Genomic DNA, 24,250 nt, shown 5'->3' with positions numbered 1-24,250 from the left:
GAGGTGCCTCAGACTGATGCTTGTGATTCACAGCAGAGGGTTCATTTCTTATTTTATTTTGACAAAGAGGACAGTAAAAGCGCACTCTTATCTCGGAGCACGTCAGGTGGCTGAAACTGCCTCTCCTTTACTTTGCCTTAAAATATGATGTCGCTTTTCTTTCGCCCCCTCCCCTCAGGAGAAGATCAGATGCTAGCTGTGATTTGCATCGGCTGTGCGAGGAGAAAAAGACGCAGCTCAGCAAGTCTGCCTCCTTTGCAGCCACCTCATGCCACGTCGGAATTAAACGGACGCGGCCCCGCGCCTCTGAGTCTTTGCACGTTCAGACACACTTGTTCCGACGCCTGAGGTTGAACGCCGCCTGCCTGACAATAAGCCAACAGTGGATCCAAGCTCTGTGAGGAACATGTTTCCACGGAGCACACTCATCCATTTACGTGTCGTCAGTCAGGTGTCCGCGTACCTTGAGCAGTTTGGCGTGTAGCAGCAGAGTGTACGCGGCCTCCGTGTAGTTGTCGCACTCTTTGTGGAGGTCGCACAGCTTGTACAGGTACCTGGCGGGGAACAGCAGTGATTTATGGGTCACGTCTTGGTGGGCCTTTCGCGCTTTTAACAACAGACAGAAGGTTAGCTCTGCTAGACGGATACGTCTTGACAGCATATTTTACCCCAAATAACACTTGACAGACAGATGGGAAACTCTGACTTGTAGGAGTGTGGAATGGGGAAATGCATTTTTTAAGAATGTAATATTTTATTCTGGGTCTCCGGGGACGTACAGTTGAAGAAAAAATGTGAGTGACATAGTATCTCGTACCTTAGCATCGCATGTGAAATGTCTCACATGGTGTGTGTGTGTTTGTGTGTAAATTGTGTAACGGGTACAATGGCGGACTGCGTCTCACCTGATGTACATTTCCTCTCTGTCGATCTCCTTGTAGAAGTTCTAGAGCGTGGAAAGAGAAAAGCAACAGGAAGGGTTTTAAAAGCTGACACAACGCTGCTGACAAAGCTTCACCACTTTGTGCTCGTTTTAAGAGGTCAACGGACTGTACATTAATATTTTAGTGATATTACATAAGAATCTCCCAGAAGATTTTTAGACCAGGGGTCTCCACCGTTTTTCAGGCCAAAGGCCCCCAAACTGATGGAGAGATTAAGCAGGGACCCCCTACCTATTATATGTGTTCTATATTAAAGTAGTGCTGTTTATAAACATACATTATTATCATCATTTTGAATCCAATATTAAACACAGCTTCAAATATTCATTTTTGTATTTCAAACGTGTAACAGTAATGTATATATAAAAATTAAAATATAAACTAAATTAGCACTGATGCCTCTCAACGAGAAAGACATGCTCGTTAGGCTGATTGGTGACTCTAAACTCTAAATTGACCCTAGGTGTGAGCCTCAGTGGGAATGGCTCTTTGTCTCTGTGTTAGCCCTGCGACAGTTGGGATAGGGTCCAGCAACCCTCACGACCCTAGTGAGGATAAGCGGTAGCAGAAGATGAGATAAGGTGAGATCCATATTGACCTCAGTAACTGTCTAATGGGAGATAGGCGCACTGTTAGCTTCTTTTCTGCTAATATTGCAGAGTACTTCTGGATTTCACCTGGGGACAACTGCAGTGAACCTTACAGAGTCAGCGTGTATTATGCAGCCTCGTGATTGGCTCGGTATCGATAGGGGCGGAGCCTACAGGAATCTTAGATTAACAGGGCTAGTGTGGTGCTCTGTAGAGATAGCTCCTGTATCGCTGAATGAGTGAAGTGCTGACTGAAAGATAACATCTTATGCCCTCGTTTATCCCTTTACTAAAATATGTTGGATTCATGTTAATGTGTATTTAAAGAAATTGAATTTGTGGGGGTAATAAGCAATGCTTTAGATCATAGATCTTCAACAGGATCCTATTTGAACCTGTGTATTATTTCAATAGCTTAATATTGAATGCAAAATGATAATAATGTATATTTCTAAACAGCACTAGAACACATATAGTAGGTAGGGGTCACTACTTAATCTCTCCATCAGTGTGGGGGTTCTTGGAGTTGAAAAGTGTTGAAGACCATTTAGACAATTTAACACAGGCCTGAAAGAACATGTTAAATAAGGGCCAAAATGCCTATAGTGTTTCCAAAGCCCAGCGTTCACGTGAGACGACGCTGACATTTCAGCGCTCCCAGATGAAATGCCACACCATAGACGAGAGGTGGTTCGGGTTGCTCTGCGATAGCATCTTAACGCGCTGTGACATGCGCAGGCGGTTGTTATTGTGTCTTGTTTGTTGGTAGTACAACACCATTGTGTTAATTTAACTGGCTCGCGTGTGAGGGAACCGAAAGCAGGCATCTTACGAGCACGTTGACGGTGCAGCTCATGCGGTTTTCCTTGTTCTCGTCGTGCATGATGGTCCTGTAGTCCAGCAGCCTCTCCAGCAGACGTACCACCAGGGTGACGAAGTTCTCGCCCGTCCTGGCCAAGTACTTGTGCTTCCTGCAGTGCTCCAGTAAGCTGGCATTTGGAGCGGAGGGGACGTGAAGAAGCAGAAAGAGAGGGGAAAACAAATGTTTTTTTTTTCCTAAAATGTCAAACTTTGCTGCTAAGCATTTGGGGAAACATCCCATTACCTGTTAAGGACTAAAAAGCAAATATCACAGTAGCAAACTGTGATGACAAGGCGCGCGATCATCAGCACACTGTGATTATTTAGAGGAGTGCTATGTCGCAATTAGCATTATCTAAGCTGCGCAAAGGCTCGGGCGTAATCCCGCCCATTAATCAGTACTCACATTTTCTGAAAGAGAACTTTGTACTGCTCGTCCCCGCGGCCCCCCTCCACCTCGTGATCCAGCTTGGTGATGATCTCGTTCTCAAACTGCAATTAGACAGAGCAGGCGTAAATAATCAGTGTAGCTAATTTTTCAATTCATTAACGCCATCTCCCTGTCTCACTCTCCCGCTCTGCATCGAGGCTCGGCTATGGTGGTGGTGGGGGGTTTGACTTTAATGGTCCCTCTTCCTGTAGCGCAGCCGGCTGCGAGCTTGTGTTTTCTGTTCATTATTAAAGCTTTTCGTTATCTGCTGAAGTTTTCGCTAGAACACGAGCCCTTTCGCTCCTGCTCCGCTGCTGAAGCAGCTGCTGTCAGTGGCGCATTGACCCATTTGTCCGATATTCGGATGTAGCAGCCGTGTAAAAAAAAAAAAAAAAACTGGTTTTATTGGGCTGAAACAAACCTATTTTCACTGATTTCTTCAGGCACTTGCATTTTGTGCCCAGACACAAAAACAGAACAGGAGACAAGTGAGAAAAGATACAAATGGTGCTCTCTGTTAAGCCAAGGATGAGCCAGTAAAGGGAGCAACACTGGCTTAAAAAAGGGGTCAGGGCAAAGAGAAACTGATCACGATTCCCTAAAAGAAATAAACACGTTGACTTAAATACAAGCCCTCTATCCACACTCACTGATAAAAAAATAAAACGATCTCAGAGATATTTCCTGCTTCCTTCCAATCCGATAAGAATAACATAAGCATGACATATTGCGGGAGCCCCCATAAACATCCCAGAGCCCAAAGCTTCCTGAGACATCTTCTGACAGAACAGCTGTAACCAAACGGATTTCCTCATGCAGAAAGGCTTAATTTCGCACTGTAACAAGGCATAACATTAAGTCCCACTTACCGTGGCTGTTGATAATCGCAGTGCAACAAAATTAGATTTGCAGAATTACAAGTGAGCTTTGGGCTAGGAAACTTTTTATCAGACAGACCACGCTCCTCCTCAGATTCCCACACCGGCACCGATCGGATTTTATTACTAACCCCCCCCCGTCCCGTCCCCCGCCCCGCTATAAACTCTCCTTTTCTGCCTCGTATTGTTTCGGAGGACGCACCCGCTGGAAGCTGCACGTGAAGTGGAACTCGCACTGCATCATGTCAAAGAAGATGGGGATGGTGGCCTTCCGCAGCTCGATCTCAGGAACGAGAGTCATCTCCAGGATGGGGCCCACCATTTCGGGAATGAATTTAATCTTGTGAGGCCCTTAAAAGAAGAAGAAGAGCGGACACTCGCGCGTAAGCACATCGCATGAATCATTTTCAGACTTTAGTTTGGACAAAACAAGTACAATAACTGATGACATGCACAATCCTTCATTTTAAAGTAGGAGCAGCTGCAGACAGACCGAAGTCTCCCTCACAGTCGAGCAGTAAATAACTTCAGTTAAAGAAAGCGGCGTGCACATTAAAATCCTGCGAATGAGTTGGTGTAATTTGGTGGAAAGCTCTAATTAAAGGATCAGATGGCGCAGGTTATAATGAGAAGGGGGACACAGGTGCTCAAATCTAACACCCCGATCCCTCCGCTACGATCTCATTCCGTCGAGGCTCGACTGCAAAGCCTCTCCCCTCACGCAACATAAAGCTAATTAACACATGATTGTCTATATTTAGCCGCTCCTCTTCGTCGGGGCTGACATGAAATGACTGCCTGGAAGCTTGGTTGGCACATAGACTAATCATAAACATTAATCAAGGAAACAACACTCCTCGCTGTAGTTCTAAGGCGCGAATTCGCTCCGAAGAGAAATGTTTGCAGTACACAGTGAATGAGTTTAATTACCTAGATTGTACCACATATCCCTGATCTCAAAGCCAATCTGCCGTCTCATGTCCTGGTACCTGAAAGACAAACACAGCAGAAGTGTAACGCGACCTGTTGATGAATGGAGGCAATGAACACACAACATAGTGTTTTATGATTTGATTTAATTTATGTATCAATGGCTCTGGCACATTTCAGCCATGTGAGAAACCAAATAGAACGGCTTCATTCTGCTAATACCTGGGGACTGATAATCTGTACAATACTATTACTACTACTACTACTACTACTACTACTGCTGCTGGGGACCTTATATGACCATCTAATAGGTGCGGTCTGCTGGAGCGGCAGCATCTCAGCGCCACAGAAGACGAGACAGAACAGGTAAAGCAGGCTGCCTCTGAACCTGCGGAGGTTTTCAGGTGATCAGAGAACGGAAACAAACCAGGGAAATGTAACTTATCCTATTAGCATTTCAGTTTTGTGATTTTCTCGTTTGTAGTTGTTACTGAGATGCCGCAATTGTGCGTTATTGAGTGTGTGGGAGGAAAAAAAAAAAAGGCCAAGCAAGGACATTTATGAAAAGCAACTTTAGATAAAATGTGAAACAATGAAAGAGATTTACCATCATTATTGATTGAAGGCTATAACACAAGCTAGTTTTCAGAGTGTGTTTGTTTAATTTGAATTAAAAAAAGAAAGAAATATAGGAACATACTTTGTCCTCCTCGCTAGGTTATTCCTGAATTCAGTAATATTCTGGGAGCTGGACAGAAAGCTCTGAGGTGCCATCAGTTTTCGTTCACTGGCCTAGAGCTTGTGCATTCCACATCGTTCTAATAGAGGTTCTAACAATATGCAGTAACCTGGCTTTATAAAATGTAAAAATGTGATTTATAGTGAGTTTCACATTGTCTTCTCATACAGAGCTAAATAAACGATGGACAACAGCTCACTATGCACATTCAATTTCTTTACATGGCTTTTTCCTGACGGTCTTTTGAGGACATACCCTCACTATTGAGTTATTTCTATTCACACAAGTTAGCAGCATACAGTGCACACACAGCAATCCGTCAACTACGGCCTTTTGTCTGCTCTTTGGATGCATTTGAAGACAAAGAAAAACAGAGGACGGGTGACACGGGCTCAAGTGTTTGATCACAAAGTCTTTGTTTTTTGTAGGCCGCTTAGCCAAGTCGAGAGCCCAAAGACTTCGCAGAAGAAGCGAAAGAGCTCGCTCCCGCCCTGACTCTTTGTCCGTCTTTTGTGAATTGGAGGCTTATGAGCTGATCAGCTCTGCCTTGTTTAGGTCGTGAACCAATCTTCATGGCAGCTTGGCGCCCCGTCTCCCCGCCAGCCACACTGTCCCAGGTCACGGAGAGGACAGAGAGTGAAGTGGAAAGGACGGACGCGGAAAGACAAAGAGGTGAAAGACGGAGAGACTAACAGGAGTGGAAACAGGGGCAGGGAGGCAGAAAGTGAGTTCTGTGAAAGCGATCGCACGAAACAAAAGCAGCGGCTGTGGCACCTTTGACAGATGGAACAAAGAGAGTAAATTCAAGCCGGAAACTGATTTACAATCCAGGAATAGAATAAAGACAAGAGCCCTGAGAGAGCCTTTCACCCTATTTCCACTTACCTGGTAAAACACACTTTAGTTGAACCAATTCACGCTGAGAAGTAATCAGATGTATTTTTTTACCGCAGGTTCAGCATGAGGGGTAATAACTGCACTGACCCTTAACACACTGTGGGTACGTTTTACAGCAGCAGCAAACCATCGCTGCCTGTCCTCAAGCCTGTCTGTGTTTGCTTGGCTCAGCAGGTTGATAAAACAACGTAATGACATATTATCAGAACATTATTATAATTAACGGTAGGACTCTGGTGAATGATTTCAAGTGTGAGAGATGCTGTATTCACTTAGAGAAAAGGCCCTTTAATAAAGGCCCTGTGAGAAGAAGCTGAATAAATCTGTGCTAGTGTCATTATTCTGCATTATGTTTTGGAAATAATTAAAATAATGAATATCAGCCTTAGCTCAGGATGTTGTATAATGCAGAAAAGAATATTATGTTTGGTTTAGGGCAATGTAAATTAGGAAAAAATAATATGTGTGTTGAAACTCAGGGAAGCCATCTTGCCAACCCAACTGAAAAATACTTTAAGAAGTGGAGTGTGAATGGGGCTAGGAACTAGTTAGGCAGAACTTAGCCGCAGAGACAAACCACTTTTTGTGGTTATCTTGCGAGTTTGGAGCCAGAACCTGTGCAGCACGGCCCGAGAGTGGAGCCGTGATATCGATGACCGACACTTCGTCCAGACTAACATGGAGGGGGCGGAGCTTATGATCTAAACTGCAGCCAGCCACCAGGGGGAGCTCTACCATGGTTTGAAACCCAAGCCGTATATTAGAGAGAGTCTGGCCAACTAGGGTAAGGACCGTCTGAGCTATCCTGCTATGCTGATTGGTTGTGAGCTGGTCACATGTTTCATGGGCACCGTGTTAGATACATCTCACCAATGTTCACCCATAGAGAACTGGCAATAACAGAGAAATTGGATGAAAAGTTAAAACATGCCGCATCAGGAAAATACAGGGGAAACTGCACTGTTTCCCCAGTGAACAAAAATGGAGAAGGTTATGGGAGCAGAAGATTAAAAGGAAGAACTAGATGTCAACTGATTTCTCCCTATTGTGAGGTAAATGTCAATGTCTCTCTTTGACTTTTGTTAAGATTTTATACAGGAAAAATAAAGTCATACCATCATTATTGTGAACCTTGATCTCAAATACACCCAACACCGTTTTATAAATGAATGAAGTTAACCTCGCCTTATGCTAGTCATGCTAGCTAGTTGTCCAGACTAAAGGCTTAGAAAAATAGCAGCTACCGTCATATATACTGTGAAGTTCTTATGGCTAGCGTGCTAATGTTATAATGATAATAATAAATAACAGGAAGACTAGTTTAATTTTCACTATTTCTGAGTATTTATAATTTGAGACTGAGACTGGGAGACTGAGGAGAAGGTAAACACAGCTCTGTGACTGATGAGGTGATTGGGCTACAAAGCATTTTACAGGCTCATTTAAGATATTTAAAGTTAAGTAAACGCTAGCATATTTAAGTGAGGGCCTTTTACCTATTGACTGACGTTGGCATTAACATTTATAAGGGTGAAAATAATACATTTATTTCAAAATAGCACATTCACCCCCATAGAATCTTCCCTCCGATATAGCAAACATGACGTCCATGATTTGAGCTGGCCAGACTCTCTAATATAGAGCTCTGGTTTAAAACTACAGAAGACAACTTTGAACAAAACTACTTTTGGATTAAATAAGCAACTCCTGTGCCTTCCCTTACCAAAATCTATCCTGAGTAACTTAACAAAGCACAGTGTCTCCTCTTCCCAGCACACCGATGACATGACACCTCGGCGGTGACATCGTAAAGAACTAAAAAAGAGGCCCCGTTTGGAAGTGGCTCCTCTCCCGACCTTTAATTAACGGCAAATCTGAAGCTGTGATATTTGAGAGCAGCCCCGCAGCCCTGACGGAATTCTGAAACGCAGCTGATTGTGTTGCCAATATTGCAGAAAGACACTGTAATGCATTTTGACAGAGAGGAGAAGAGCATTGAAGGAATCCTTAATAAAGAAGCTGCGTCACCTCTTCACCGCCCGGCCAAGTCGAAACACTTCACCATATTTAGCTGTCAAAATGAGAAGTGCCGCAGATGCCAAGCATTGATCTTTAGGTAGAATATTGGCAAAATGTAAAATATAAATAGATTCCTGCCACTATAAATTACTGTTACACATGCACGCAAAAAAAAAAGGGGGAACGCTAATGCATTATGCATCACATCGTTGACAGCTTTTTCTTCTTATCCACGCTTACATGCGTAACCATGTGGATCTTCTAATTTATTCCTGTACATGTCGGTGTGTGTGGCGTTCTCGTGTGTCGGCGGCAGGACGTGGATTTCTGTCTCCGCAGACGACTGCGCAGGAGGCGCCGTGCCCTCATCTGAGCCCAAACAGATACAGGGTGCTGTTCTGTCACACTCCTGCAGGCAGCGAGACAGGCAGCTATGACTGTCGGCTGTCAGGACCTACAACACGTACCTGTCAGCCATGGGTGGGGAGCTCTCGAAGAGGTTAACTAAGAATAACATGTCCGCAGATGGAAAGCGGCGAGAGGGTGGGGGGGGCGAGGGGGCTTCTCGGCTGCTTGAGTTGCGAAATGCGACTAGGTCAGGGGCCAAGGATCAAGACGGAGAGGGAAAAGGGAGAAAATGGACGTGACGGCATGAAGTGAAGAAAACAGAAGCGACAGGGAGTAAAATACAGAGAGTGACAGATACAGCGAGGGAGAAGAGGGAAAAAAAAAACGCGAGTGATTGACAAGCATTGGACTGGAAGGACAGCTCGGATGTGATCAGAGCCTGAAGCGAAGGAAGATTGAGATATTCACAAAACTTGACAATATGATGCTTCCTCTCCTCATCACTCATATGCACGTAACATGACAACGACAATGCTGCATGCTCTTTTATCCAGCAGCTGTGTATGTGTCCTGTATACGACTACATATCCGTCTCTATCCACCAACAAGCCTTCTCCTTTGAAAGGAAACTTACAGTGTGGTAGAATGTCACTCTTATTTCGGCGGTTTTGGTCCAATGTTCCTATCAGCAACACCAATAATAACGTACTCACTTAAAACCTCAGTGGTTGCTGAGGCCTGGGAAAACATGATATAGCTAAAATCAAGCTCGACTGGGGAAGAAATTAGCGTTCATACATTATAAATATGGATGATCGTAAACAAGCCAAACGTTACGATTTATCAGCAGCACTTTATGCGAAGCAAAGATGAAAAGTGATCGCATAGAAAATGTCAAGACAATCTTTCATTGCACGGAGAAACTGTACGATATATCCAGATCGGTTAGGCCACAATATGTCGATTGCGATTTGGCCGGAAGATTGCGAAAGGTAGTGGGTGTAGATTGACATCGACATTTTGGTTTTGGTTTTTTACTTTTTATTGCAACATGATCTCAGTTCGGCGGTACACGTCCATGCACAACATCGACGCAACAACTTCTGAAAGGGGCAGTGCTATTTGTCTAAAGGTGCTGTGGAACAATTTTTCTTTTCAATTGTAAAAGTAGCCCGCAAGCCAATAAGGTGTGGGCACCCCGGGGTAAGGCTAACTTTGTTTGTTCAACACCTATATCCATTGTTTGATTGCTTTTTTTTGTTCTGTTTTTGTTTTTCCGCCGGTGAATGAGTTTGAAGCTCATTGTGGCGGTGGCTCTGACTCCCAGCATCTTGGTGAGCTGGGTGAGGAGTGACTCTAGGCAGACAGCTAGCAACTTAACACGCTTGATTTTCAATCATTTTAAGCCTAGATCAAATTTAAAAAGGATAGTTATAAAAAAATAATAACCCGGTTGTTATGAATGAAATCAGCTACAGAGAGGGTTGCAAGCTGGAAAATGATTTATTTTGACCGATATGGATTTTTTTAGGGCCGATGCGTGCTGCCAATTTTATGAGCAAATATTTGGAGCTGATGCTGTCTTTTCTCCCTCCATTTACATGATAAAAGTGACACAATGATTACAAATGTTACTGGTCTCAAACAGGTAAAAAGAAGTAGAACACAAGCATTTTCCGTCTTCCAGCAGCAAACACTGCGGTAGTGGGGGAGGGTCAATGTATGGGCTGCACAGGTTTGCTGCGTCCACAGCGTCTCCAACAGTACAGGGCTGCCTGTGGATGCATCCGTCTATAAATCTTGCTGGGGAAAAATATATATATATATGTATCGGGATACCAGTAAAATATGCCAATACCGGCCGTCTGATATATCGGTCGATCTCTAGTTTAAACAGCGGAGGTCTATGGGGATTGACTTAATTTTGGAGCAGGTCTCAAGTGGCCAGTTGAGGAACTGCAGTGTTTTTTGGCAGTTTGGTGCTGGCTTCATTTTTCCGCCCTGGAGGTTGCTGCTTGTTGGTTGCCCTATTTAACATCCTCAGCAACTATAATGCTATATTTAGAGCGGGGGAAACTATGAGCTGAAAAATGGCATTATCTTTTAAAACATCTTGAAGATGCATTTACCTATTAAGGCCACGCAGACCAGTCAGCCTGATACCCGTGTCATGGCGGCCCGCGTGCGAAAACGACATCAGAATTCCACAGACTCCAGTGAAAGATGTGTGACGCAGGAAAAAAAAATAAAAAATAAGAAACAAAATGCACCGATGCACATTGCTAAAGAGCCGTGCTCCAAAAATCTTTGATTTCACCCCTCTGTTCTCCGCTTCCGAGCAAGGCACAATAATTGGTATTGCTGGCAGAGCCGACAGTTCATGCACCGGCACACAAGGAAACAGGATGCAGACAGGGAGAGGTAAAAGAAAGAAATCGGTAGAGGGACAGAGAAGGGGAGAGGGGAGACAAAGATAGAAAGTAAAATTGACAATCCCTGTATAACATCCCTCTTGCTTGCTCCTTAAATTACCTGGTTGTGTTTGAATGGCATATCTGGGAAAGTCAAACAAACAATGTGTAAACAGCGAGGACCAAGATCACCCCCCTTTATGTATTTACACCAGGAATGGCAGTTTTCTTGTGTATGTGACTCAAATAGCTGTTCCTGCTGGGAAATGCTGACAAATTGAGAAGCAGAGGCGGAGGCGGTTTGGGAGGTTTTTTTTCTGTGTTTGGCAGTTGTATTGACTTTGTTTATTTTTCTGGAGTCAGGGTCAATAATAAAGCTCTCACCAAAGAGGAGTCTCACTGTCAAGCAACGAGCCAACGTGATGTATGCTTTGGCTGCAGAACCTCAGCGAAAACGAAGAATAGAGCCAAAACGCTCCATGTCTGGAAGCATTATCAGATGGACTTGAATAGCCCTTTGTAGACACGGGGAGTGAATGAACGGGAAATGAATCGGTGTCTGAATTTAAAGCTGAAAGCACGCACAGGCAGATTTTAGGAAACAACAAAGGTCTAACTTTCATAGAGTTAAAAAAAAAAAAAAAAAAAAAATCTATTCAGAGTTTCTCCCTATTCATCATCTCAGGAAAGAAAAAGGAGGAAAAAATGCGTGTCGGAGACACTTTAAAGAAAGGAATCCCAACGCTGACTGGTACTTGAGATTTGAGTACGAGTTGTGCTCTCCATAATCCCTAGAGTTACTACTACAGGGCTGATGTGCTTTTTTCAGCAATGCGAGCAACTAGTGCAGCCTTCACAATAGCCGTGGGTATCCCCGTGAGCCTCTGCGCGATGAAACTCCTGGCTGTGCTGAAAATGAGGCCGGCCCGCGGAACAAGAGAGTCCCGATACTCACTTGTGGAAGATCTTGGCTCGTTTGTCGCTCGAGAAGTTCTCCAGCTGCAGCGACTCCTGGGTGAGGAAGGCCACGGCCAGGTGGAAGTAGTTGTTCCACAGCTGGCGAAGAAAAAAAGAGGGCGTGAGCGCGGAGGGAGAGGGAATAAAAGAGAATCGGCTTTTTGCGACAATGTAATTCACGCTTTGCAGAAGGCTTTACAGTTTCATTAAATCAAAAGGCTGAGATGAGATGGTTATTCTTGGGTGTCAGGAAGACGACCCCGCGGATGAAGAGGCGGGTGATTTAGGCGAACGTCCTCCAGAGCACACTCTCAATCAGGCAGCGACAGCAGCTAAAATAGGTGCTACAGTGGCCGCCATCCTTCACCGCTGTGCAAATAGTCCTTGCATGCAAACAAGAGTGTACACGACGGGGCTGAATAGAGAGTGCGCCGGAATAATACAGCACCCGATCCCTCATGAAAACACCCGAGCTTGAACTGATGTATGAGGCTACCGCGTAGGACTCCATGCAGATAAATTGTCCCCGCAGCAACGAGCTATAGCTTAAACGGAAGGTTTATTCATAAACCACAGAAACAACTCTAAGTGCCGTAAGTCACACTAAGACACTTTTACAATAATCCGCGGAGGCTTTAAAAGGCCCGAGCAGTTCGGTCGTTGACAACATTAACATTTTCCCGGATGCCCGACGTTTAAAAAAAACAAAAAACAAGCAGAAACAAGTTGCTCTCTTCTCGGGTGAGCGGGTTAAAATATTCAGAAATTCGCATAAAATTGCTGGCCATTACTGAGTAATTGATGTTCTTTCTCTCCAATTTCTACGTCTGCAGTGATTCTTTTTTTAAATTTAATATATATATTCCAAAGGTCTGACAGCGCAGACTCAGCCTCAGCTTCAGCGTGAGATTGCATAGTTTAGGAGAAATGCCACCAAGCTGCTTTTAATAGCGCTCCAAATGTGAATCCATTGTTTTCTTGACCGAATGACGAACAGCTTGAGTTTGGGTGATATTAACGCTGTTTAAATGGAGGTCTTACTTGTAGCTCGAAGTTGGTTTGATCCAGGAATTTCTTGTTCAACACCGCCGCATACTGATTGATGGCTCGCAGGAACACTCTGGAAAAAGAAGAAAGCGAAACGTATTTACATTCAATCATGTCGAATAAGATGTGATTAAAAGTCATGCTCAGTTATACAATGATAAGACATATCATTAAACATCGACCGGCTTGTGACAATTCAATGTTCTGCTGGGAAATATTTGGAGCTGGCATTCGTGTGGATGTTACTTAGACATGTAGCACCTACACCAGACCAGACACCCCATAGCAATGATCCATCTCATCGCACACTCTACAACAAACTAAACAAACTACACTACTTCCTCCAGTGCCTCTGAATCCTTTCCCTGACTTTACATTGTGTGCCGTAGAATCACTCGACACGAGCTCATTAACTGGAGGAACGCCAGGCACGCACAGTATTTCCACTTGTAAACAACGCGCGCTTCCTCACGGAGGTGCAGCGCGCGTTTTGATCTTTCTCTTCGGGAGGTACATTTGGAAGCACCCTTGAAAGAAGAGGCCATGAGGAGATCTTAATGAGGACACCGGCTGATGGGTTAATCCACTCAAGCGCTGCAGAATAAAACGTTAATAACTTAAGTGGCATGAAGCTTTTACGGGAAATTATGATTGCTACCCATAGAGTCAGAGGCCCATCCACTATTTAACTTCATTTCCCGGTAGGACCGGCCACACAACAATGTGTGTACCAAACTCAATGAACTACGTACTGATGAAATAGGAGGGGGAAAAAAAAAAAAAAACCGCTGACCTGGCATTTTCTGTTAACACAGCTACAGTGTTTTCCACCTCTTGCAGTTGGTGTGAGCGTTTCCCTGCTAATCAATAAACAAAGTGCAACGACCGATCACCTGAAGCAGAATATGAAGGAACGTGGGCGAAGGCGTCAAGGTGAAACAAGGACAACTGTTATGCCACTTGGGTGGATTGCGTCGGGGCTTCACGAGCAAGCAATAAAGTGGCATTAAGATTTAACGCTCAAGTAACTGACCCTGGCAGGTAAGCAGACATCTGGCGCACGGGGAGCTCCCAGAAAGCCTCCCGCCTTTTTTCAGCGCCCGAGCTAAACCCTTACTGGAGCTGGGGGATTCATCAGTTTCACATGCGTCGTCCTGGAATCCCCTTGTGTTTCAGTTGTGCGCAGAGGGGACCTCTGAGCTCACTGGAAGGTCTAGATGTTGCCGCGGAACCCGTCGTATTTTAAAGGCATGCAATATTCATGTCATACATTTATCTCCACTGCTGACTAAATGCTATCGGAGGCTGACATGTGATACATATTATGAGTGACCTTAATCATTAGCTGGAAAGGTTAACTGTCATTGAGCGCCTTTGGATGTGCTATTAGAAGTCAATTTCTCTGGCTCTCTGGCCTCTCTGACAAACCCCTGCCATCTCCTAAGCACTCAGACAGCCCATTACCACCAGCCAGTCTGCACATGCCCCCCCCCCACACACCTCAATTTTCTGCAGCTGTGAACATGCCAATATAGTTGATACGCTTAACACTGGACTAATGCTAAAATGTGTTTTCCTTTCATTGCATCTGCGGACTAAGGGAGGATTATTGTTTAATGTGCGCAGCTAATTATTAACTATTTAAAACATTTTTAAACATTATTAATTTATTATTATTATTTCAGATTGTCCCATTCTAATAAATGTGAAATCTCAGAAGTATCTTTAGGGGATTTTTCACTGATTTTAGTGGTCAAAGGTCACCTTGACCTCACAAAACGTGCGTTTGGCAAGATGTATGCTAATTACGACAATTCTTCATGAAAATGTCCGAATGATGACGGGATGACATTTTAGATGCAGAAGGTCATATTAAATTCCTCCAGAGCACGTGCATAATATGAGCCTGGACAGGCATGGGCACTGACTAAAGCTTGACTGCTTAGCAGAGTCACACTTGATGCACTTATGTTTGGATTTAATTGACCAGTAGAAATAGAGACGTGAAATGCAAGGACCAAATAGTTCTGGGGAGTTTCTGGTGGCAAATACCCACAAGGGATCCAGGGATAAGGGATTTGTTTGCATTTGCACCACTAATAGGAAACCTTAAACGCTGTAACAGGTGGCTGGAGACTGTAACGTCCAACATGTCGTATAAAAAGCCTAGACTTCATCACTGGTCCGTTTCTCTGTTTTGTTCCATCTTTTAAGACAAACGGAAAAAAAAAAAATTGTGCGTTGCTAATGTTTGACCACAGGTGGCCACAGTCATGACTGCTGACCTACATCAATCAGGCATAACTTAAAGACCACCCTCCTAATATTACGACGGTCTCACTTGTGCCTCCAAAACAGTTGTGACTCATCAGAGAATGGACATGGGCCTTCTGAGGGTGTGCTGTGGTGTCTGGCAACACAATGTTGTCATCCCAAAGATAACCGATTAGTTTGGACTCTGGGGAATTTGGAGGCCAGTTTCAACACCTTGTTCTGTTTTTCATGTTTTTAGAGTGGTTCCTGAACCGTTTTTGTGGCTGTTGCAATCAAAGAATATCACTGCTATGGGGTATGGGGGGGGACATGGCTCGGTCTAGGTGGGTATCTGTGTCTTAGTAACATCCACACCAATGCCAGGTCCAAAAGTTTCCCAGCAGAACATTGAATTGTGACAAGATGCTCAATGCTATCTGCTGCCCCGGTCATAATGTTATGCCTGATCAGTATAAAGCACTATATTGTACCAACTCTAATGAGTACAGTACTGTGATGTTGATCTGATATGGTCTGCATTAAACTTTAACTCTGTTCAGTTGGAGTATACTGACGTCTAATTCACAGCGGGGAAGGGTATGAAGGGTAAAGCTAATCACCAGTAGCTGCAGATGTAATTTCTATAGCTATTAGGTAGCACAGCTCCAACTGCTGTGGTCACACAGTGAGAAAATGAGCGAGAGCAATGGTTCTTCACATTCCCTGATTAAATTTGATCCAAGAAGCAAAATGAATGTGATCGACCTTCTTCTAGATCACGCTTTCTGGAAGAACTTTCTGGAAGAACTTTGTGGTTCCACTACAACGGCTTGACGATCCAAGATGACGAGCAAAACGTGGGAGATTTTTGGGAGGCCTCTCGCATGTTACAGATCACACAATGAGGTAAACCAGCTAACTAAAAAGTCCATTTGAAGCCGGTAGTCATCCTTAGCACAGACGTACACTATAATGGGCACTAACGAACAGACAGGACAGTTCCTCTGTGAGAACATCCTGTCATTAATTAAAGTGAAAAACTTAATGAGGCGGATGGAAATAGAATATACTCTCCCTCACAGTGGGCTCTGACTAAGACACTCCAAAAAGGCCGTTTCAGACACGATTACAGAAACCTTTCGCATATATATTTTTTTAATGTGGGTTTTAAAACATGAAAGCTTAAAACTGTTTCCTTAAAGAGTTGTGTGATAAACTAATAAAAGCTCTACATTATCTGCGTTTGACTTAGTTCAACAGGAATTATTCATAAAAAGAAGTAATTACTGCCAATAATTAATCGTTCTTTGTTCAAACGCGGAGATATCAGCGGGAATTAAGAGTGTCGTGAACATAAAGTGAATATTATACCGTCTGTGGTGGCGCTACCAAATGCCACAGAGATGATGCTTGGCTGCCTCGCAAAATCTGCCAGTCGTTACGCAACAGAGGGAAAATACAATGCTCAGAAGACGAGAGAGACACAGTGAAAAAAATCTGTTCTTTATGACTTCATTACAGCTACAAGCTAAATGTTCAAGACAGGGAAATTGTAGCTGCTACAATAAAAGTAATCAAAGATTTAAGTAATGGGTTGCTTTCTGCCTCCAGCTAAGACGTAAAGCAGTTCTGGGGACATCCTCAAAATGTGCAATTCCAAAAAACAGCTGGCCATCTTGCAGCTTTCTGCTTTTTCATCTTAAGTCCAGCAGGGAATTGAAGGTAGCTCTAATCATCTCCTGAAACACTTCCTTATTTTCTACTTACGCATACAGAAAATATGTAATTATAAGTAAAGGCGTGTAAGCAACACAGCATCTCCTAGGTTTGAGTCATCCTGACCGGTATACATAAGGCATCATTATGATAAATGATGCTCCATCCAACTGTCAGTGTCGGAGAAATCGCCCCATTACCACTGATTGCTGTACATTTACATGATGCTTTTTTTTTTTTTTTAACAATTTTGAATCAGAAGACTTCCTGCAGCCACGGTGCACAGATTTTCAGCTCCGACAGATGATCTGCACCACCGACACCTAGCTTATATGCAAATGAAACGTTATCAGCAGATCATACTTGCTAATTGAGTTCAGAGAGCATTACCGATAATGATCACGAGCTATTTGCATACTATTGCTGAATAGCCGACATATCTGCCTGCGCTTGGAGATAATGCAAGGTCAAAAAAAAAAAAGTTCATTATCATTCCAATTAATTAAATTAGATTACATTTATTTCAGAGGAGATCTAATATTAGATCAGTTTATCTGCCATAATATTTCAACCCAACTCTCCCTTCAGTACGACAACTTATCCCCCTTACTTAAATACAGTACAACAACTCGGATTAAGCTGTATTGTGGCTTTTCAGATAGGCTGTAATGATTTCTACTGAGCAGCACACCCTGGGGATGCTAAGGGAAGCGTTAATGACATATCACTGGGGTGGAGTCAAAGTACTGTTATCATCTCTAAGACGTTTCAATTTCCACTGAGGGAAGAACATAGCATTGCCCCACTCCACTTTTATATTAAAAAAAAAAAAAAAACTCAAAATAGTATCTTTCACAAAACAAAATATGGGTCTTTTTTGTTAAAGCTGAAATACCCTTTGCACCTGTGGAAAATACGAGAAACACGGCCACAAATCCACTGAATAAACGAACAAGCTGACAATGTCGACATAGTCTAGTTTTCCCAAATACCAAATTCAACTTTTATGTCGAATCAACTTTACAAGTCAAAGAGACTTAAGCTGGCAAATCAAACGAAGAAACTGTCAATTTCCTTGCTTCGGCATCCAGACGATTATATTATACACCGATCAGCCACAACATTATGACAAGTAGAGTGGATAACATTGAGCATCTTGTGACAATTCAGTGTTCTGCTGGGAAACGTTTGGACCTGACATTTGTGTAGATGTTACTTAGACATGTAGCACCCCCCCCCCAGACCAGACCAGGCGCCCCCACCCCATAGCAATGACACTCCTTGATGGCAGCAGCCATCCACAGCAGGATGCAGCCACGAAAAACGGTTTAGGAACGGCTCAAAAAACATGAAAAACAGGACAAAGTGTTCCCTCCGAATTCCCTCGAGCCCAAACTAATCAAATATATGTGGGATGAACAACAGGCACCCCTTCCCCTCAATCCATAGGACCCCCACTAATAACACTGTGTTACCAGACACCACAGGACACCGCCAGAAGGTCCATGTCCATTCTCTGACGAGTCAAAACTTGACTCACTTATGTCTTGAACAAATCCATTTTGTTTTAGGACAATCTCGCCAGTGTAAAGTCTACCTTAGTTTGGTGTGTTAGCATGCAAAATTACCTATTTAGCACCAAATGCAAAGTACATCAGTACACCTGAGGGAGTGTTGGACACATTTGAATTCTGACCTAAAGACGTATTTTGTTTTGCATATACTGTGATAACAAAAAAAAAAAAAAAAAAAAAAAGCTGCAGTCACTTTGGATTGGCGGCACCAGGAAGAGCTGAAGCAAAGTACCTTGAAGCAGCCTATAAACACAGAGATCTGAGAGGTTACAACAGCACCACAGGCTGCTTTTCATCCAGGCCAAAGACTGTGAGGAGGTGAATGGATTACTAATGAAGCAACACAGTCTGATTCAGACAGAACTCCAAATATTAGCCGGCAACAGAAAACCTCACAGTATCTGCGCTCTGGAAAAAGTTCACACAGAGCAATGCATAAGATGATGAGGAACGTTTAAGGTTATTGTTGTCTCCCATTTTATAGATTGAACATAACCGATATAAACGCGGCGAAAGCATTTGGACAGCTTGCATCAAACATTTAGAGGAAAAAGCTTCACTCTTCCTTTCACCGTTTCTTGGACTCATGCACTATGCAGCAGTTACAATCAGTGTATTTTGGATGATTACATAAGACCTTGGCATATTAGCTGGCTGACATTCCTACCACGGGTGCCCCTTTAATCAATGCTGATTGCAGGGGGCATCAATGCTTGTTTGAATGCCAAATTAAATAAACATCAGATACGCAGTCGTAAAATGAGCCCCGTTGGTTTGACATACTGCTGATCTAAAGACAGAAGTAATTGCGTGAAAGGAACATTCGCTGTGTGTACTGCAAACATGTCAGTTATGTTCAAGGAGGAAATGCATAAATGAGCCGCAGCATATTCCCCGAGTCTAGAGTGAAGCATCGGCTTCAATTCCTAAGTGATGCTTCATAACTAACGTGGGGAAAAAATGGTTTTAATTTGTCTGTGATTAGAAGAAAATAATAAATCAGGGTCATCTGCAAAGAGAGGTGGAAAAGTTAAGTACTGTGGAAATCAGAGGTACTTCATTTCCATATTATGCTTGTTTATATTTCTGCTCTTCTGCAATCTAATAAAATTAAACACAGAGAGGAGCTGATTACACTTTTGTAGTGAAAGTTCGTGAAATCTTGAATGTTATTCTTCCGACCATTTTTACACCACGGTGATGTTGTATTTAAACGCTTAATGTGGTGGATCCAGTTGACAGACAGCCTTTCTACACAACCAGCAACCCTGCTGCTTCCTGATAATGGCTTTGATAAAAATCAGGTTGAGAGAAATCACACTGGATGTTATCGCTCTTCGGGGGGGTATTATTTAAAGGCTAGCTGACAGGGTATGATCAGAGCCATTCAAGTGCACTGCACACCACGGGCAACACCTATCTGGGAAAGGCTCAGCATCAATCAGATACACACAAAGTGTTAGACATTAACAAAAACTTGTAGCGCACTCCGAGTAGTCCGTGAAAGCGGTGTGGTTGACATTTAGGGGACAGATCTATACAAATGCACCATTTATAAAGCTGTATAGCAGGAAAGCGAAGTAAAGCTGTCCGCCTTTGTTGACACCCACCGAGTGTGTACAGCCTAGCTTTAAGTGCACACACTCAGCTACCGCCGACACAACAAAGAAGACATCAGGACGAAAAAGTGATCTGTACTGCATTCCTAGGTTTGCCTCACTCATCCATGGGCTGGCAACACATCATCCCAGTTGGATGGACTTTTGTTGGCATCATTGGGTTGGGGTTAGGGTTAGGGTTAGCCCTCGATAGATGGGAAAATTACATATCACCAGATGTAAACTTGTATCTCTAAAAAAGTTTTACATCTACGTCGTAATAGTGATTCATCGCCGTCAAATTGACGGTATAGCTCAGTGTTTCTCAATTCCGGTCCCCTGGACCCACTGCCCTGCATGTCTTCGATGTTTCCCTCCTCCAACAAACCTGAATCAAATGAATGGCTCCTTGTCAGGCCACTTCAGAGCTTGATCATTTGAATTAGGTGTGGTGGAGGAGGGAAACATCGAAGACATGCAGGGCAGTGGGAAACACTGGTATAGCTACAGCTATAAAGCAAAGATTGACCGAGGAGGTTCGAAGGTGAAGGACAATAACGCGTCTGCGAAATTTTGCCGAAAGTTCTAGTCACCATTGTTGAAAGCGGGAGGAAGAAAGTGGCAGGTGGTGTTTTTGTTTTATACAGATATAAATGGCTCACACCGTAGGCGTAGGCTATGCGCGGAAGTTATGCCATCTATGTGCCACAGAGGAATAAACTGCACTTAAGTGTCAGATATAACTGCGTATCTGTAAAAAAAATGCGTTATATCTAGGTCAACAGTGATTCATCAATGAAATAAACAAACTGGGATTCAAAGTCTTGGAAGAACCTTATACTTCTATAAGACCCCGAAGCCAGCGTAACTTAAAAAGAACAGAAGGTAACTGGGGAGTATTTCAAACAGCATTATTTGTATCACCATCTCGTTATGATGAGAGCACCTCACGTAAGATACACATAATACCGTGGATAGTGTTACTTTATCTTGGTGGATGCTGGGTTGTTGGGCAGGGCAATGGGTTCACAGTCATTTCACTCAGTCCTCCGTGCCTCTACCCTTCAAGATGCACTCCAGGTCCTGGATTAGTCTTTAGTCATTAGGCAACTCCAAATGGCAGCCATCCAGCTTCAGGAAACCTTTTCCTAATGAGTCTGAAAGGGACTGATGGAATGGGTTACAGAGTTATAGAACTGCTTCTTAAACTCGTCGTAGACTTTCATCTTTTCGTGTGCCATGCAGGGCTCTCCGAGGGATCACCATTCAAATACAGTTCTTAAATATAATTAACAAAAGTTAAGAAACTCTGGGTGTAATTAGGGAAATGAACTATTGAGAACACTGAGAAGGGCATTCGACCTTAACTTGAATCTAATGAATTGAAGACTCAAGCACTGCCAGCCTTTAAAATAAATATATACTGTATATATTACTAGGGGAAAAAACAATGGAAGACAATGATCTAGTTTCTCTCTGTATCCTGTGTAATAACATTGTGACTTAAAAAAAATGATTATAACCTTTAAAATGAGAGAAAAATGGTTCAATTATTTGGTAAATACCTTTTACATAATTACAGGGGTAAATGCTTTCAGCATGGGAAGTAAAAACAAACACAACATTTTATCAGACTGTTAAATATACTAATTACAGCTGATCATTTTACACAGTTTTTGTGTTAATGGAGCCTTCTGGTCGGTGCAACAAACACAGCTGTTCAAGTGCTTTGCCTTCCAGGTGAATGTAAAAAAAAAAAAAAGAAAAAAAGCACAATGTCAAGGACAATGTTCACGTTGATGATGACAACTGCACTTAACATGCAGTGATTCAACACATCTAAGGCAGTAAGGATGAAGAGCGTAGAGGCCTTTGAAGGTTTACGATGTAAATTCAAGCACTTTATGTAAATCTTGCTTCCTTTTAATGTTAATTTGTGACAAGGCGACTAATATGGTTTCACGTTTAAACTAAATATGGGCCTCTTCGAGAGGATAGCAAGCCGCCTCCTCATCAGAACCGTCAGACCACACACATGAACCTGAAATTCTTTGTGTTTCACGAGCAAACGGGATAACCTGTAGCACATCCAACGAAGTTCTCAACCGACCTCAGCCGGCAAACTATGTCATTTTAGAGAAGACGTGCGAGTCTATATCTACTGCCAATTAGCTGTCAGTGTTAAAGCATGGCCAGTCGGCACAGGGGAAATGGCAGCCACCGGCTAACCAGCCTGACGCCGCTGTCTCCGGGGCAATTAAAGCCCATAAATCAGCTTACAACCTGGAGGAAGTAAGAGTTGATGGGTGGAGAAGGAAGGAGTGGGAGGTGATGCCTATCTCATTAGCGGTGCTATCACATTGTGTGGACATGAAAGAACGATCTGCTGGTGCAGGAGGTGGAAATCCGTGTGCTGAACAAGGCTATAAGGGAGGCTGAGGCCTATTCACATGTGTTTCATGAAATGTCTTCATGTACCTTTAAAAAAGTTCTATTTTTAAGGCCTACAACCGTGATTATTATATTTGAACTAAACCACATTATTACATCAGACTGATTGAGTCTAGAACTGTTTCACCTGACTTTTGAATTCGAATGTTGCTCCATGTTCATTGTAGTCACGTTAGCAAAACTGATTTTATAAGGCAACAACAGGACATGAGGATGTGTTTTTCAGAATTTTGGAAGATCGGAGGCTAAAACTAAAAACGAAGAAATACCTTCAGTATGCAGACAGTGCTTCAGAATTCAGTCTTCACTGCTCCCCTGTGCTAAAAAGCACAAGAATACGCTGCATATACACAACTTCCTTTTCTCCTAAGATTGTTAATGCAATATGTGTATAAATGTGTGTGTGTGTGCCTGTGTGTCACCTTAGAGTCTCACTGTGAAACCTTTTCTACTGACTTTCTTCGTCCTTAAAAGGGTTGCGTTATGCTTTGAACTGTGGCGCAGTCTAGCAAATCAACTTGCATCCCCACCACCGTCGTGAGAAGCATTTTAATCATAGACGAGAACGCTGCACAATGTGCAACTGAAAGAAACAGTAAGTAGCAAGATGACGGGTGGCGCTAATTACCTGTCGGCGTTTTTTTCTTTTACTACAGATACTTGTTTTTATCCCCCAAAACACGGATCAGCACGGATCAAATGATGGTGATAAGAAACTGTTGAAGACTTTTAAACGCCAGAAGATGAAACAGTAAAAGAGTCTGCAGAGGCTTGACTTACGTAAGTGTAAAGAAAACTCCTTTTTATATATTACTGTATATAAGCCCATTTGGCTGTATACACTATAAGCCCATTGACTTCAAGTCAAGGACAGTCTGTCTATTTTATTTGAATGTTTCCAGCGCAGAAACCAACTTTCCAAAGGTCTCGAAACTAAATAAATGTTAGATAAATGCACCAAATGGTTTAAAATTGCAGCAGGTGCACGAAAGGCAACAGAGTCCACACCATGATGATGGAGAAGGGGGTATGTGAGCTGCTGGAAACAACAGAGTTCTGGTCATTTGCAGGGAAGCCAACACCTGCAGCATCTGAACAGTCTTGTGCATTAATATTATGAGATGAGCGGGCTTATTGTTTTATTGAGCTAAACCAACGATTTAACTCCACCAAGTGGCCGAATGCACCGGCTAGAACGCAGCGTAGAGCTCTTGGCAGCAGCAAACGAGCGCAAACAGACAAAAGGCTCCGCGGAGGGAGATTCAGCCGAGGCATGGGAGATGACACGCTGGCCTAAAGTCTGCAAGTCAGAAGTATTTTCCACATTGCAAAGCGTAATCTGAGGGTGAACTCCTGCCGCCCTGTTGCTCATCACATCCCTAAAGGCGCTCCTGGAAGTACAGTATGCGGAGTGTGTGAGTGAGCTTGTTATTCTGATGAATTGGCACGGATGCATGCGTCGTTGATGTGTGTCTGTGTGCGTTTGTGTGGTAGAGAGGGGTCAGGACTGGCTTATACCTGCCACTGCAGCTCAGCCTACAGCAGAACAGATGCGATTTGTGCACCTGCAGGGCATTACGGGAGCATCTTTACAAAGCTACGCCGGT

The 24,250-nt window shown here is 43.3% G+C and overlaps 1 protein-coding gene across 7 annotated transcripts in view; it reads right to left on the bottom strand.

Annotated features, from left to right (window-relative positions):
- dock1 (dedicator of cytokinesis 1) overlaps positions 1-24,250 on the bottom strand; it is a 194,847-nt gene that overhangs the window by 36,705 nt on the left and 133,892 nt on the right. For all 7 annotated transcript variants that reach the window (XM_047608341.1, XM_047608343.1, XM_047608342.1 and 4 more), the window contains 8 exons: positions 13,046-13,124; positions 12,003-12,103; positions 4,634-4,692; positions 3,906-4,054; positions 2,802-2,887; positions 2,367-2,523; positions 906-946; positions 464-554 (listed from right to left, as the gene is read on the bottom strand). In XM_047608341.1, coding sequence (XP_047464297.1) covers positions 464-554; positions 906-946; positions 2,367-2,523; positions 2,802-2,887; positions 3,906-4,054; positions 4,634-4,692; positions 12,003-12,103; positions 13,046-13,124 — 763 coding nt within the window. The remainder of the gene's footprint in view (positions 1-463; positions 555-905; positions 947-2,366; positions 2,524-2,801; positions 2,888-3,905; positions 4,055-4,633; positions 4,693-12,002; positions 12,104-13,045; positions 13,125-24,250) is intronic.

The sequence above is a fragment of the Mugil cephalus genome, chromosome 16 (assembly GCF_022458985.1).
Source record: "Mugil cephalus isolate CIBA_MC_2020 chromosome 16, CIBA_Mcephalus_1.1, whole genome shotgun sequence".
Classification (NCBI taxonomy): domain Eukaryota; kingdom Metazoa; phylum Chordata; class Actinopteri; order Mugiliformes; family Mugilidae; genus Mugil; species Mugil cephalus.
The sequence above is the reverse complement of the archived record's forward strand: the minus strand, read 5'-3'. Positions and strand labels throughout refer to the sequence as shown.